The following is a 16,344-nucleotide window of genomic DNA, read 5'->3' as shown; positions in this document are numbered from 1 at the left end:
TGAAAACAAAATAAAGAAATCCCTATAGGTTTTGGGCCTTTATTCTGAAGAGGGAGATTAGGAAAACAGAACAGGCAAAACTCCTTTCTTAGTTGAGAATCCAATATATCTGCCTTATCAAGCAGGAAAGAGTGTAAATAGAGTGTGGTCTTTTCTGTGGAGTCCTTGAAGTCTGCAGAATGATACATAAGACCTGTCCAAACTATGGAAGTATTTCTTATAGTACAGGCTCCCAAACTCCTCCCAGTCTGCACTGAACACTATGTGAATTTCCAGCACAGTGGTACTGAGCTAAGTCTCAGGGGCCTCTTTCACACAAGATCCCAAATAGCAATTAATGAAGAAACCAGTCATACTGAGTATGTTTAAAATAGAGGTAGTTTGTTTTCATAAGAGAGGCTTGGTTATTTCACATGCTGGGTCAGAAACTGCAAACAAAATTTGCCAAGAAATTACCAAAGTGATGCTGAGGATACACAGTGGTGGGTGGTGAGAACTAGACTGGTTTAATACACTGAATACTAACAACTGAGTATTCCTGCACGAGATGTTATTATCTGACATAGCCATGGGAGACTGAAGATTAGTATATGGATGTTTGATTGTCCAGGACACAGCTTACTGTAATATCTTGAGACCTATCACACTTAATGTAGATAAAGGTCAATTTTTCTTTAATTGGAGATAAATTTTTTGAAACTTTTGCCAAGACATATTGTGGATCACTATTAAATTATTTCAAGCTGGAAATCAGCCTGGAGGAGAACCAACTCCAGTGCACATAACCAAAGGAATCCAGTTGGGTTAAGCAGCAGTGCATCACAGATTCTGCCACTGAGGTTGGCTAACAAGGTGTTTGTTTTGGCACTGATCCTTCCATGTCCAACATTTTGGAGAGTGTGGGGTTTGGTGGGGATTTTTTGTTTGTGTGTTTTCTCTGCCACCCATGGGTCTAGTACTGCATTCTTCTGTGGTGACTCTTCAATAATTTCCAATTTATTCTGCAGTGAAAAAAGAAATAGCTGACTCTGATCTTCTTACACTTTCCTGCTTTGAAAGACACTTTTGAAGTTCTCACTTGTGAAGCTCCTCTGGGTCAGCTGCTGGATAGGTCAGGCAGAGATCATGGCTCTAACTGGCTTCCACTGCTCTGGGGAGTGGGATTTTTGTTTCCCAGGGCAGGCACAGGGATGAGCTGCTGACAAAAGCAGCTCTCTAAGGTAAGGTTGTGCAAATCTCTGATAGACTATATTATAGTCAGACTGAGTCTTGGATGGGAAATAAAGCCACATGAAGGGGGGAAAGGAAGTAAAGACAAGCTTCTTTTGTGCTTGTGGTCCTGTGGGTCAAAATGAAATTAAGCCCTATTGGAAAAGCAGTGAAACACAGGATTGCCAAATATGTTTTTAATGAAAATAAGTGTTGTTTCTGTGTTTTATTTTGCTGTCAGTAATAAGTGTCAGTGGCAGAGCCATAAAGGGCCAGAAGGATCCCAGAGGGTTGAGAGAGTTGGCTCTCAGATGCTGCCAGCCTGGGAGCCATCCCTCAGGCTGGATCTCAGCAGCCCTGGCCCTGAGGAGAAATCATGGAAAGGAGCTCTGGCAATGCCCAAGTCACGATTCCCTGGGTGACTTGGGTCTATCAGGCTCCCCTTTCCTTCACCTCAGTCACTTAAGGCCAGTCCCAGTGGCCTGCCTTGCAGGATGGAGGCTGTGCTGGTGGCCACTGTTCCCACAGCCCTTGGGAAAGCCATAGGGCTGCTCAAGCACTGAAGAAATCCCCTCCCTGGGAGAATAGATCCTGCCCACTTGCATCCTTCCACCCTGAAAACTTCTCAAACCGCTTATCCAAACAGTTCCCCTGTGGTAGCACAGCACTGCCACTGCCCCAGGCCTCTGCTCTGGCTTTTCTGCAGCTCCTCTGCTGCTGACCCCAGAGGCAGCAGAACAACCTGGCAATGTCAGCAGCTCTGTGTGCTTTCAAACCCAGGCTGGATGTTTTCAACATATTCCCTCATTTTCCTGCAAGCAGACTACTGTCTAACATTTCTGGAAAGGCAGCTGGAGGCCCCAGCCAATTTCTATGACATTTTAAAGCTGCACATATGTTAAATATATCTACTACTTCCTTCCCCAGGGCTTCATGCTTCTCTTGCCATTCATCTTTTCATGCTGGATGCAGAGAATGTGAGTTATCTACAGCATCACTGCCATAACATATGGCACTTCCCAACACCTACATGGCAAATCCATCAGGAGCTGAAACAGCTGCAGACTGACTCCAGCAGTGTGAATGCTCTACCTGGTGGGAAACAGCCATAAAAAAAGAACTTTTCCCATTCAGAATTATGAAAAGGCTATAGAAACAGAGGCACCTCCCTCAGCTGTTTGCCTGTCTCCAGGAAAAGGTAGGAGTCAATGAAAACAGGAGGGGCTGGTTTGATCTGAGGCGAAGGGAAAGAAATGTGGGCTCAAAACCAGCAGGCCAGGATGAGATCTGCTGAGGTGGGAGTTCCAAAACTCTGGGTGCCAGTGGGGAGCTCCAGCAGCACCCCTCAAACTGCCTGGGGAGAGGGAAGGGAAGCTGAGGCGTGTCCCTGCCCAAAGCTGGGATTGCCTCTGCAGCAGGGGGTGTACAAAAGGCTGCCAGAAATACTGAGCAAACACAGGCTTGGAATGAAAGCAGCAAATGGATGAGGGTGCCACAGTTCCCTTGCCACCTCAGAGCAATTCTTTCTCTCTCCTGCTCACCAGAGCCCTGCCAGGGGTGTGGTGAGAGGGTACAAACACCTCCAGTCACCAGCAGATAATCACAGCCCTGTAGCCAGGGCTCAGCTAGAGCCTAAAGCATTTCATTGATCCTCCTGCTTTAGGGCACTGTTAGTTTTTCATACATCTAACATTTATTTTTGGGTGCTGTAAATGTAAAAGGCTCAAGGGTGGCACAAAGACAAATGCAAAAAGAGAGTTTCTTTGAGAAATACAGATATAATTTGTTTTTCCTGCTCTGCCACAAAGCCAAAATAGGTAAATTTACCCAGTTCTGACCAAGGGTAGCTATGTATAGATATAGACTGCTTTCCCTTTTAACCTGTGCAAAGCTGGCTTCAGGCAATGACTGCCTGGAGCAGCCAACATCCTCCAAATCCACACCAAGGAGTGGTTTCCAGGACCAGTTCCAGTGGGAACCACTTCAGAGTGACTGTTCCTTGCTGCATCACACCACTGCTGCCAGGATTAGCTCACCTGGTCTCATGCCTTGAATATTTGATGATGCACAGTGCACTGACAGTGTGGGCAAAGAAGGAGCTGGGGATGAGAAACAGAGATGGGAGGAAGCCCAGAGTGAGGAGGATGAGAAAGGAGCTGTAAATACAAAGTCTTTCTGTAAAGAACAAAGCCATTTCACCATATGCAGTCTTTAGGGAATATGCACAGTTCTAGGGAATTGGAAGGGGGAGGGTGACAGCTGAGAAGAAACAAGGCAAGAAAAGTATATGCAAGGAAAAAAGACTTCAGATATCAGGGAGGTAGCAACAAGTTTGTGAAAGATGAAAAATCTTGCTGTTTCTAAAAAGATCTGCATTCTGTGCCCTGCTGGGGAGCAGCAGACTGACCCAAACAGTGCAAACCTTTACCAAAACCAGACAAACCATTCCTGGAACTCCAGCAGGAAGCTTTGCAGTTGCCTTTGGCAAAACTGCAGGAGACAAGGGGGCAGGGCAGCTATCTTATCAAGGCAAGAGCTGCAGGGGGTGGCCAGGCACAGGACTAGGGAAAAATTTGTGCTGCACGCATAAATCTTGAATCCTTGCATTCCTTCCTCAGTAATCAAACAGCAAGCTATATTTAGCCCAACCTAAACAACAAAAAAAAAGAAGAACAGCAGGCCTAGTCTTGGTTCCAACAGCTGCCACCAGCTGCTCAGAGGGGATACAGGTAGAGCTGGTGTCAGATGTGGTTAAATGAGATGGAACGGGGGAGGCAGCTATGCCTCAATGAACAAGGTTGGCACTTGGTTAGAGAAATTCTGCATTTTCTGATTTCATGGTTAGCCAGAAGGAGGATCAAATGTTGAGCAGAGCATGAATGGTTTCCACTACAGCAAGGCTATAGTGGACCATGGATAGGCAAACAAGCAGAGGAAAGGGAGGAGGTAACAGACACAAGCAGAGCAAATGTTTGCATGTCTAGCCCAGGTTCCTGGTGTTCTTCTCTCTAGTTCTAGCATGACAACATCAACAAATGCAGTTTTGAGAAAGGCTGTTAGCTAAAGAGATTGTATCTGTGTGCTAAAGCCACAATGCATGAACCTGGGGCTCACCCTCTGAATGGGCATCAACATCATCCCCTGAACAGGAGCTTGGGATTATTCCAATGCAGCTGTTTGCTTGCAATATTACTTGCTCCAAGGGGACACATTTGTATTCTTGTTGGGGAAGAAATAATCCTAAAGTTAGTGGCCTAATTACTGTTATGATTTATACACATACATGCACAGTCCCTTCAGAGGAGCTGGAGCTGGTTGAAAAGTGTAAAACCAGACAATGTAGAAATTTGAAGTGTTTTATGAATACTTTAATACCAAAATAGTACAAAATAGTGAATTTTTTTTAAATTTTGCAAAATAGCAAAATTAATATAGTGGGTGTTAAACATGATCACTGAATAATCACTTAAGCATCTGGTTGTGATTGCCATTCCTAAGAACAAAAGGGACTGACCTACTACACTAGCGTAAGGAAAAAAAAAAACCAAACCAAACAAAGCCCACAACAGAAAATCCAGCCTCTTTCCACTCACATTTCTGGATTTCAGAGGCACCTTATTACAGTAATCCATACATCAGTTGGTACGGCAAGGACTTTGAAGAACTTGTGGCAGCTTTCCCTGCCTTACTAGCAGAGCTGTGAGCTTGATAACTAATCACTCCTTAATAACTCGTGTTTCCTCTGCAAAAGTCCCTGAAATGCAACTGCTGGGGGAAAATATATGAGCAGGGATTTGTGAAGTAGAAAAATCACTTTGGGCTTCTTTCCCAGTAACCCAGAGGGTTTTTTGAATGGGGGGTGGGGTGACAATGAATGCAGTTCTATTTCCCACATGCCCAGACCTTGCAATTGGGAAGTGATCCCTGGTAGTGTGTTTCAGACATATCCCCAGATAATGAAAACAAAACACAGATTTGTTGAAGGACTCTCTGGTTTGGCTGCTACTTGAATTTTTCTGTAGGAATTTTCAAAACCAGGTATTTTTCTCCCAGCAATGTTCCCCCATCCTGGCTTAGACATGGGAAAATACCATAAGCCAACAGATACAAATATATATCTGCTCAAGACTTTGTCAACTGTAACTCTAAAATGATTGGGGTTGATGAGATCTTTATTTCTGTGGTGGCACAGGCTCTTTGTGAGGTGACACTCACTGAAACCACTTTTCTGGTCATTTTTGCCAAATGGAAGCATCCAAGCTGTTGCTGGATCAAAAGCTGAGAACAGCCCTGTGCCCCTCTGTACCTGATTGCACAAGCAATGATTTGCTTAGGGGCTGATACATTTACTGGGGGAAATCTCCAGTATCATTTATTGGGGGAAATCCTCAGTATCATTTATTGGGGCAAATATTCAGTATCTCCCCCATTGCTGAAGCCACACACATTTCCATGTCCCATTCCTCAGCTGCAGCTGCACAGCCCATCCAGACAGATGAGAACTGCATCTGCCAGGGCAAACCAGCCCTGCTAACCCAGAAACTTGGAGTGTTCAGCCTGGCACACACACAGCAAAAAGGCATCTTGGATAGCACATGCTGCAGCTGGACATTGTCTCTTTTTTGGCCAAAACCAGAAAGGCTCCTAAGCAGAGGTATTTTGAGCATTCATAGTTCACTGAGTTATGATTTGGAAGAGCATCAGCCATGCAGTGTTATCCAGTACATGCCCTGTTTTTCTCCTCCTGCTTCATACATTTTCACTCCTCTTTAGATTTCTGGGCAAATACTGTGTCTTGTGATGACATGAAAGAGCAAGGCCTTTAAGTCTTTATTAATTGCTACCACTGTAGTTTTAAAAAGAGCTATTGAGGAAATCCTCAGTTTTGTTACCATAGGAATGAAGCTGTAGGATTCAGTGAAAGAACAATTTAAACAGCAGTGTTTAAGTGATTCACTTCAACTTTAATTCTCTGCTCCATCCAAGCTCCTCTTGGCTGTAAAGAAAAAGACTCTAAAAGCTCTCTCCCCTCCTCAGTGCTGCTTGACTCCAGCCCAAATTAGGAGGTACAGCCTTGTTATCTATAGCAGGTCTTAGCAATGTCCCTTCCCACCCACAGAGCACTTCCTCCTCTTCCCCAGTGAAGCAGCTGCAAACTGCTCCTTGGCTCAGGCAGAGCTCCTCATCTGGCTTTTTTCAGCTGTTTTAAAACAATGTTTATGCAGCTTTTATACAGTAAGAACAGGGTGAATGGAGGAGTATCTAGTGCAGTGTATGAGAGCAGGTTGGGATGCTTGTACCTGGTGAGTTTGGCCATTACTCAGTGTAACTCTGGTCTGGGGGAACTCCTGTGTGCCTCCTTCTGAGCTGGTTTTGCTCTTCTTTTTCTATCTGAAAGGTTTAGGTCTGCATTAAGTAAAAAAGCAAAACGGGACAGGTGAGTTGATAAGTCATCCTGCTGGTCTTCTCCAGCAGGCAGGAGGAGACAAGGCAAGGAAGGAGAACAGTGCTATTGCCCCCTGTTTGTTTTTTTTAAACCTTGGAACCATGGAAACTTGATAAGCAGCAAGAAAGTGGAAAGAAATAAATGTTTTGTTTTCCCTGGATTTTACTCTTTTGTTAAATCTCTTTTGAGATATCTCAAAATTTGAGATATAGATGATATAGATGCTATTTGATATAGATGCTATCACTATTCAGTGAGCACATGTTGAGATACCTCTTTTGATAGAGATCCTATCTCTATTCAGTGTATATTTTGAGATATCTCTTGATAGAGGTGATAGAGATGCTATCACTATTCAGATTTGTGAACAGTGTTCTGGTTTCCCACCTCACATTTGGGACAATCTTGGGAGGGACTGCTTTGTACAACAGGGAGTCTTTCGCCCTTAAAACAGATGCCTGGCATTAATGGTGAGACTGGGACCTTCCTCAGCTCTCAGTAATAGTAACAGGTCCAACAACTTCTGTAGTGCCTGAGGGACAGCTCTGGCTCTCCACACACTGTCCTGGAGCACAGCACTTCTTTCTCCACAGCTGCTGTGACTCCCTGACCCAAGCTCTGGTCAGGCAGTGGGAGAGGAGCCTCTCCAGGACGTTGCAGAGCGTGTCTGGAACTCCACAGACCCTGTCAGGTGCTTCAGCCACTTACAGATTAAGAACCTAATGCCTGGCTCTTCCTCAGCAATGAGGATGAGCCAGGAAAGCAAGCCAGTGACCGTATTTTGGTATGACTTTCTGGCAATTGCAGTGGCCCTATTTATCACCCAGAGTCTCCTTTTCATTGCATGTGTGCTCCAGCACTCTGCCTTGTGCTCTTGCTTCTGGAGTCTGGCTTATCTTCCCGCTGTCTGGCCAAGTCTGCTCCAGCAAGCTCTGACCACAGGGTCCTATCCCCACAACTGATCACAGGGACAGGGCACGGTGTGGTGACACCAGAAAACACACTATTGACACTATTCTAGCAGGGTACTGCCCACCAGACCCAGCTGTCTGGAGCCTGCTTTGTGCCCAGCTCTGTTCCTAGCAAAGGTGTAACAAACAGCACTTGCACAGCTCCCACTGTTGTTGCTGTTGGCTACGGGCAAATAGGTATTTTCAGACACCACCCCCCTCACACACACACACACACACACACACTCTTATTTCTCTGCAGTTGGCCAAGCTGTTGAAACTGGATCCTTTTATGGGAATGTACAAGAGGGGTTTTCATAAGCAAGCTGGAGATTCTGGAAGGCACAGTTCAGGCTCTGTTCAGGTAGCTGACAGTGCTCTGCAGCCCTTCCACCCCAGTAAATTCACCCTGTGGTGCTGCCCACTTATTTGTGCCTTCATTTCCACACAGATTGGCAAATATGGTCACAGTCAAAAGAGGGGGGACCTCATTCATATTTTATGTAATATTTCCTTGTATCTCAAAGGGAAAAAAAGGAGAGAGGAGGAAGACTTTGAAGGACTAGGATGTTTTTATTGGCTTTCTGTTTCTTCTGTCTCCCACCCAGTTCCAGGACTACAGAAAAACATCTTTACTATTTACACTATCCTAGTATATATTGAAATCTACAAAAAGGATACAAGAAGTAAAAAAGACTTTTGTTGATCCTGTGCTGGTGTAGCATTTTAACAGAGTACTTCAAAGGTAGCTTTGTGTTTTTTAAATATAAGCTCTCAAACTATTAAGAATATGAGGGAGGGTGGATTCTTTTAGCATTTGTTTTCCTGCAAATATTTCAATGTTCTCTTGCATTATTTTGAATCCAGCCAAAAGACTGGAAAACCACAGAAACCATCAACTGAATGTAAGATAAACCAAAAGGGGAACCACTGAAATTGCAAAACTTAGGTAGGACAGTGAAATATGAATGCAAAAGAGGGGATGGGGTAAGGGCAGCAGGGAAGAAGGCAGAGTTTAAACTTAGCCCAGTATATTATCAGCATTCCCTCGGGCATTCTATTCAAAAAGGTGGAATTTAATCTGCATTGCCTTTGAATAAGCAGTATAATCTCTAAGAACTTCTGCCTCACATATGCCTTTTGTCCTGATAGCTGACAGAACTACTTCGCTGATAGTGTTCTGCTAAAATACCTTCAGGGTAAATGTGCTTTTATAAACAACCCATTCCCAAGTTACTGAAACTGTAATGCTTTTATAGGACAGAACCTTGGCATGTGTAACATAAAAGTCACTTTGGGGAACTGGAGCTGGTTGATGGCAGCTGAGTCTGGCTTAATGCTCTTACCAGGACATCCTATCTCTGCCTTCTCTTGTGCAGATTTTTTTTTTCTAAAAGAAACAGTATCTTACAGTTCCCAAAGTGCCACAGGAGAATGATTAGGCTCAGTCTCCTCATTTCCTCATCCCTGTGATGCAGGGACTTGTTAGAGTGGTCGTGGAGCTGTCAAGTTAATGCAACACCCCTGAAGTACCCGAGCGAGATTGCAAGCCTCACACTGCTCCTCATCTCACCAGAGGAAAGGCTGTCTGCACAAATGGGTTTTTAACATTTATGCCTCCCCCTTGTGTCTCTACCACATGAAATCGACAGACTATGTTTATTTCTCAAAAGATCTCTACAAATGCAAACTTTACACATGGTGCTGCCTTAGATTGCTGGTAAACATGCAAATCCAGGAGAGCATTGAGAACAAAACTTCTTTGAGTTGCTGAGTCTAAAATCTCCTGTGGAAATCAGCCAAAATTACAACTGTGACAGAAGTCATCTAATAGTTAACAGAGGATAGGGAGCATAATATCCCATGCCTTCATCAAGCACAAGCTCAGAAGAGACATATTGACTATTACTAATTCTGTTCCAATGGAGAAGAATAATATTTCCACTCCATGAGAAGTGGGTTTGATTTGGGAAGTTTGTTTTGGTGTTGCTGAGCTTTTTCTTAAAAAGTGATAAAAATTCATCTATTTGGTAGAACCTGGAGAAAATAGCTCCAAAGAAGGGAGAATTCCTGGCCTGATCCCAACCTCCCTGACAAGAAGATCAGACATGTCCTTTTTTTATGAAGAGTTTATCTGCACAGAGGGAGCAAAAAGTTACCCAAAGACAAGCAGAAGAAAAAACCAGAAGTCAAACGTACCTGACTTGCCCACGCCAGCCCGACCGAAGATCGCCAGCTTCACTTCTGCACTCTTGGCCATGCTGGAAGGAAGGCAGTGGTGGCAAACTCCCTCAATTACCAAAAATGAAGCAGAACAACTGTTCCCAGCTCCTGCCTTCAGCTTCACCGTGTCATTGTGACGTCAATGCAGAGCCTGGGGAAGAGCAGCACAAGGATGGAACTTCAAGGAGCCAGGCTCTCCCCTTCCCCTGCACACCCCCTCCTTTTTCTTCTCCTTTTTAAATAATCATGATAATTGATGTTCCTGCTTTAAGCATTGCAGTAACACCACTGTCACATTTGGCACTCTTTGTGCAGAACCTACCTTCAGCTTTCTGGCTATTGCTTCACTTCACACTGGCACTGTAAGACTGCAAAAGGTACTTAACAACTCCAAGCACCTTGCAAGGCTCCTGATTATTTACTTCTTCCTTTCTCTTTCAGCTGAAATTGCATCTATTTACTATATTTGAATCATATGCAGGGAATAATTTTTTGTGGACTATATTTAATAGCTGTGAGCTCTCACTAGCAGTGCCTGCAGATAGCTACTCTTTCCTTGAGCTCTCCAGCTCCAGAAGGGTTTCAATTACTCAGCAGCAGCTGCCCTAAAACCTCCTAAGCACTTGTACCTTGCTCACTGCCCTAAACAAATCCCAGAAAGTTCTCTAGCGCTCCTTTTTAAGCTGCCTCAGCTCATACATAAACATTCAGCAAAGCACGGGGGCAGCAGAAGGATGCCAGAGTTCCTGGTACTGCACTTTGAGCTGGGGAATTGTCAGTGCTCACACTTTTGCTGCATGACCTTGATTTGGCTGACCTGGACAGTGAAATCTATAACCATACCTGTCATTGCAGAATGCTTGAAGATCTTCAGTGACAACATTGTAATTGTGATGATGGTGGTCCTCAGCCCTGACTAAAACCTCAAATACTCGCTCTCCCCTTAAAGCAGGGTAGAACTTTACGTGTGACTGCAACCAGTGACGGGTTTGCTGCTGAGCTGAAGCACCCGCTTTAGCCACGAATTCTAACAGTGGCGTAGGATGCTTCCCATGTCAGCACTCCTTACTTACAGCAAAATGCATTTCTAACGTGTTGTTTGAAAAAAAAAAAAAAAAAAAAAAAAACAGGCGGAAGACTCTTTCCTATCCAAAAACGCTAGTGAAAAGAAAAAGTAAAGAAGTAAAGACACCTTACATCGAGAACGGTCCCGATTAATCTCTGACGTTTAAATGCTCCTGATTCCTAGCGCTTGAGAGTATCAGACCCCTCTCAGTCAGCACGGACAGTCCGAACTGTTTCAGGACGTGGCGGAATGGGATACTCAGGGACTGGGACACCGGCTCTGCCTCCCATGGAAGCTCCCGGCCGCCCGCACCAGCGCTGCTGCCCCGCTCCGCAGCTCTGCTTCCCATTTCGCTGCAGCCACGTATCGATTCCTCACCGGCAGCTCCGTCCGTCCGGCCGGGCTTTGCTCCGCACCGCTCCGGGCAGGTGCGCGGGGCGGCTCCGCGGCTGCGGCCCCACAACTCCGCATCCTCCCTTGTGCCCGCACCCGCGGTGCAGCCCCGCTCCCCATCCTCCCTTGTGCCCGCACCCGCGGTGCAGCCCCGCTCCCCATCCTCCCTTGTGCCCGCACCCGCGGTGCAGCCCCGCTCCCCATCCTCCCTTGTGCCCCGCTCGGCCCGCCCGGCGCTCACCTCTCTGCTGGCAGCCCGGCCCGGCCCGGCCCGGCTCGGCCCCGGGCGCTCCCGCCGGCAGCGGCGCGGCCGCACAATGCGGAGGGTCCGCCCGCCCCTCCGCCCCTCGGCCCGGCCGCGGCTCCGCAGCGCCCGCGGACCTGCCGCGCCACCTGCGGGCCGCCGGAGAAGCCGGAGCCGGGAGGGAGCGGTGCGGAGAAGAGCGGGAGGGATGCGGAGCGAGAGGGAAAGATGCGGAGAAGAGCGGGAGAGATGCGGAGAGGAACGGGAGAGATTCGGAAAGATGCGGAGAGGAGAGGGAGGGACGGGGAGTGGGAGGGATGCGGAGAACAGCGGGAGCGATGTGGAGAAAGGAGGAAAGGACACAGAGGGCGGCCGAGATGCCTCCGTCCCCTTGCAGTATCGTCCCGGAGCGTAACCCGTGCCCAGCGCAGTGCCCGAGAGGAAGGGATGCAGCCCTGTAATCCGGCGGTGCCGCAGCCTTTAATTATGTGGGGCAGCTGCTGTTCGCTTGCATGGATTCTGGGTAAGCGCCTGCCAAGGCTGCCCCGCAGTTTATTTTAGCATCTCCTGCTCTCTGTCCCTCCCTCTCTCGCTCTCTCAGTGCTGCTCGCCAGTACCGGCCTGTGCCGCCCTGTCTCTCCCGTCCTGACACAAAGTGTGCCAGCAGGGCTGCTGCCCCATCCGGCTGCTTTCCAGTAGCACCAACTTTCTACTCTGAGCTTTTCCTCCCGATTTCCACACTTGGCTTATGGCAAAAGAAATTCTTATTTCGATTTGCAAATGGGCAGAACGAATCATGTAAATGCATCAGCCTCTGCAAGAGGTTTGTGTCAGAGCCAGGGATCAAGTTCTGAAATGATAGGACCGACAGCTCTGACTTCCTTGTTTATTAAACTACCCAGTAATATAAAGATGCATTAGTAACAGATGTGAGCCAGAGCTGGAAAGCACTTAGAGTTCAGTGGATGTTCCTCCTCTGTTTCTGTTCCAACTCAGATCTGAATGAGATACCAGATGAGTAAAAGAAAAAGCTCTCACCTCACTGTCTTCCTTCATGCAAAACTAAATGAAAGTTGGATTGGAAAAGATCTTCCATGGTCCAAGTCTTTCTACAGGAGGAAGATAAGTGTTTAGGGGGCAGGGTGGCAGTCCTGAGGAGAAATGAGAACCTAATTCCCCCTAAGAAGTGCCTGTTGGAGGCACCCAGGAGCAGATCTTAAAATAGTTGCACTGCAGATCATGGAAAGGCAAAAAAAAAAATTAGAAGGAAGATATAAAGCAGTAGTGTGGTTTATGCTTTACTTCTTAAAAGCAAGGGCTTTAAGCCTGCTCTCACTGCTTGGTTTGCATAATTTAGAGTGATTAGTTTTTTCCATCCTCCTAAGAGAGCAACTGATATGTAGTTTGCATCTGGGGAAATGTGTGTTGATCTCGAGGCCTGACATTTGTTTTGTGTCTATGGAATTCACCCTGCATGGGGCTGTCAAATTAAATAGGATAACTGGCTTTTCCAAAACACCAGATAATTTATTGGGCATTAAAATCCTGGTGGCTGTGCAGTCAGCTTGTGCTGAAGTCTCTTATTGGGGAAGAATTCAGTAAACATTAATCATGGACACAGGCAAAGGTTTCAGAGGGCTGAGACCCAAGACTGGCCCAGGAGTGCTCCAGTTGCTGTTTGTTTCCTGTGTACTCACTGTGTTTCATAATGCTGATGAGGTTTTGGGGTTTTTTTTCCTACCCAAAATGGATTTTGAAAGATTTGGTCTTTCATCCTGTAGATCAAGGGCCACCTTGCTTTGTCAAAAGCAATATTTTTTGGTTGTTGTGGCCGGCATAGTGTATTTTCTCCATGGTTTTGCCATCTGTGCTGATCAAAAAATGTTACCCTGGCACTGGTATTGAGATCAATGAGTGAAGTCCATCATGTGGCTTAAGGATGGGGGAGGTTTCTTCTCTGCCTGTCCATTTTATCAAAATTTGAGAGAAGGGAAGCAGTGCTGGGGTCTGATCCCTGGTGGTCTGTGTGCTGTCAGTGTGAATTCAGCCTCATCCAGCAGAAAATCTGGAGAACACTCTTTCCCATCCATCACAGCCAAGTGTCTTAGATTTCTCCCTTCTGCCTCTTGGTAGTGTTTTGCAGCTTAATTAATTTTTGAAAATAGCATTTTGGTGTATTTAAAAAATATTATTCTTGTTTCACCAGGAGAAAGAGTAATCCCAGAACAAGAAGATAGCAGTCTTATGGGAATTACTGGGTGAAACAATTCACTCCTCTTGGTACACTCCTTTTCTGCAGCTGTGGGGGATATTTCTAGTTTAGATCCCTGCTATCCAAACCTGACTGCACCCCTTTTTACTTAGGAAGTTGCCAGCAGTGCTCCACAACAAGAATTTTGGTTTATTTTCTGTCTAGCCTGTAGTCAGAGCTTTGGACTTCAGTCTGAGCTTTGGACTACCCTTCTTCACCAGAAACTTTGATGGCTGAGGAGCTGATAATGCAATAGGAGTGTGAACAGCTTGAAATGCCAATGAACCCACATGTTCTTAAGTCAAAACAGAATGCTGTTTCAGGATTGATTAACAGAGGTCTATCCAAGCAGTTACAGTTGACAGAAGCATTTTAGAAACACTCACAATTTCAAGTACCACTAAACAAAATTTTACAGGCTTAAAAAATGTATCCAGGTGCTGCCAAAGCCCAGAGAGTTCTTTCTCCCTGGTCTGGAGGTGCTACTTTTTTAATGTCAAGCATTTCCACTGGCTTATTTTTTCATCCTGGATGCTTCTGGTGTGTTTTCTGAAGGTGTCTTTTTTTGTGAAAGCCAATGGCATTTGGTTCCTGAAAGGTGGGAGAGAGGAATGGTGTGAGACTGCAGGTCTGGAAGCTAACACATGAAGAAGACCTGTGAGCAGAAAAGGAGCTGAAGTTGTGGGGTTTTGGTTTTTTGGGTTTGTTTGTTTGTTTGTTTTTTCCTTTTAAAGCTGGAAATCCCATTATAGATGGCAATTTTGTAGGTTTCAACGACTTCCAAAACAAGATTTGGGCACGGGGTTTGTTGAGACCCATGAGAGATGAAAAGCAAGACACAGATTTCAGGTGGTCATTTAGGAGTCTCTGAATCCTGTGCAACTGGGTGGAATTTCATCTCCTGAGCACCTCTGTGCAACTGAGTCCAAGTGCCTACAAAGTGTGGCACAGGTGGCATGGATGAGAGAGCAGAACAATTCCTGCAGTAAGGAATTGGGACAATTCCTCTGTGACAATTCCTGCAGTAAGAAAGGGGCTGTTGAACTCAGGGCTGCTGTTGTAGAGAACAGACCAGTTCTGCCATTAGGATTGGTCTAGAACAGAGTACATCTGGTCATTTTTGCATTAAATAGCAAATCAGTGACTTGGTTTATTTGTCACCCTTCCTTCTGCTGGGAGCTGAGATGATACTTGATAACTAGTAGAAAAACTACCAAATAAATAGCATGTTAACACTGTGTTTGCAGCTGTTACTAAAGGTTCACAGGGAAGGATTCAGATTGTTTTCTTTTTTTTCAGAGAACATCTTCCAAATGATTTTGTGTTGGCTCTCAGCAATGTACATAAATATGCTCAGTTACAGTAATCTAGCACAGTGAAAAATATTGCAACTTTTTCATTAAATTATGGATAAACTTTGCTGTTAGTTTGGCTTGTAGTCAATGTGAAATATTGCTGTTTTAAATTAATATTGCATTTTCTCATATTTTCCCTGGTAGCTTATGAAATGCTGATTTTATAGTTATGGGTTTTCTTGAGTGTAAGCTAAACATTTATAACTTCTTTTCCTCTCCACTTTCAATATATAGAAGAAAAATCAAATATGCAATGCAGGCTTTATTCTTTAGAAGTGTTTCTTTCTAATGGAATAAATAAACCACAATCCTGTGAGTATTTGGACAAGCTTAATGGAGTGGCCAGAGGAGGTACAGTTCCCCATCAGTTCCACTTGAAGGTGCTCTGTAGGGCTACCTGCCGAACCCAGGCTTCAACATTTTGTCCCTTTTGGCTCTGTGAGGTGCCCAAACAGGGCACAGGAGATGAACATGGGATGCTCCTGACAGCCCAGTGTGGATCTCACATGTGCAAATGCCTCTGTCCTAATGCAGACCTTCTGTCCCAGCAGGCACTTGGCACATTTGTGCAGGGAAAGAAACACACAGCTCGGGTTTCTTGCAGTAGCAAGATTTTTATCAGGTACATTTAACAGTGATGCATGAGCGAAGCTGAGAGGCACAGCCCAGTGGCAGCTACTGCCAAGTAGAGGAGAGAGGTATCAGCTCATGTTTTATAACACATGGCCAGCAGATACATCTCATATTGCCTGAGCTAAAATTCTGCTAACCTTTGTTTCTTCTCACCATTGAACAGGTTTTGTGCTGTCAGTCTGTCCTTAAAAATGGTCAAGATGAGAGTCTGCACTCATGGCCACAGAGCTGTGATAGCTGTGATCCCACCACACTTGGCATGCTGTTATTGGGTTTGCTCTTTGTTTAGCATTTGCTCTTCTGGTATTGTTATCTCTCCCTCCACACTTAGATCACAGAGAGATTGTTTAATAGGTTTTTGTTAATGTAAATGTAATTGCTGTATTATCAAAAAGAAAGCAGGGTGACTGTAACTCTCTTCCACATATCTTGTAATAATTCAATGTGTGTAATAATTAAATTAAATAAATATAATTAAATAATTAAATATCTGTAAATATCTGTAAATATCTACTGTATCTACTGTAAATATCTGTAAATATCTACTTACTGAACAAGTTCCGTTTCTGCACCA

General features: G+C 45.2%; 1 protein-coding gene across 1 annotated transcript in view; it reads right to left on the bottom strand.

Moving 5' to 3' along the window:
- The window catches only part of RERG (RAS like estrogen regulated growth inhibitor), a 90,251-nt gene extending 78,619 nt beyond the window's left edge, over positions 1–11,632 (bottom strand). The window contains exons 1-2 of the mRNA XM_066550415.1: positions 11,529–11,632; positions 9,805–9,979 (exon numbers count right to left, since the gene is read on the bottom strand). Coding sequence (XP_066406512.1) covers positions 9,805–9,865 — 61 coding nt within the window. The 5' untranslated portion in view covers positions 9,866–9,979; positions 11,529–11,632. The remainder of the gene's footprint in view (positions 1–9,804; positions 9,980–11,528) is intronic.
- Between the last annotated feature and the right edge of the window lie 4,712 nt (positions 11,633–16,344).

This window comes from Molothrus aeneus, chromosome 5, assembly GCF_037042795.1.
Source record: "Molothrus aeneus isolate 106 chromosome 5, BPBGC_Maene_1.0, whole genome shotgun sequence".
Lineage (NCBI taxonomy): Eukaryota > Metazoa > Chordata > Aves > Passeriformes > Icteridae > Molothrus > Molothrus aeneus.
This window is presented reverse-complemented; position numbering and strand designations above follow the sequence as displayed.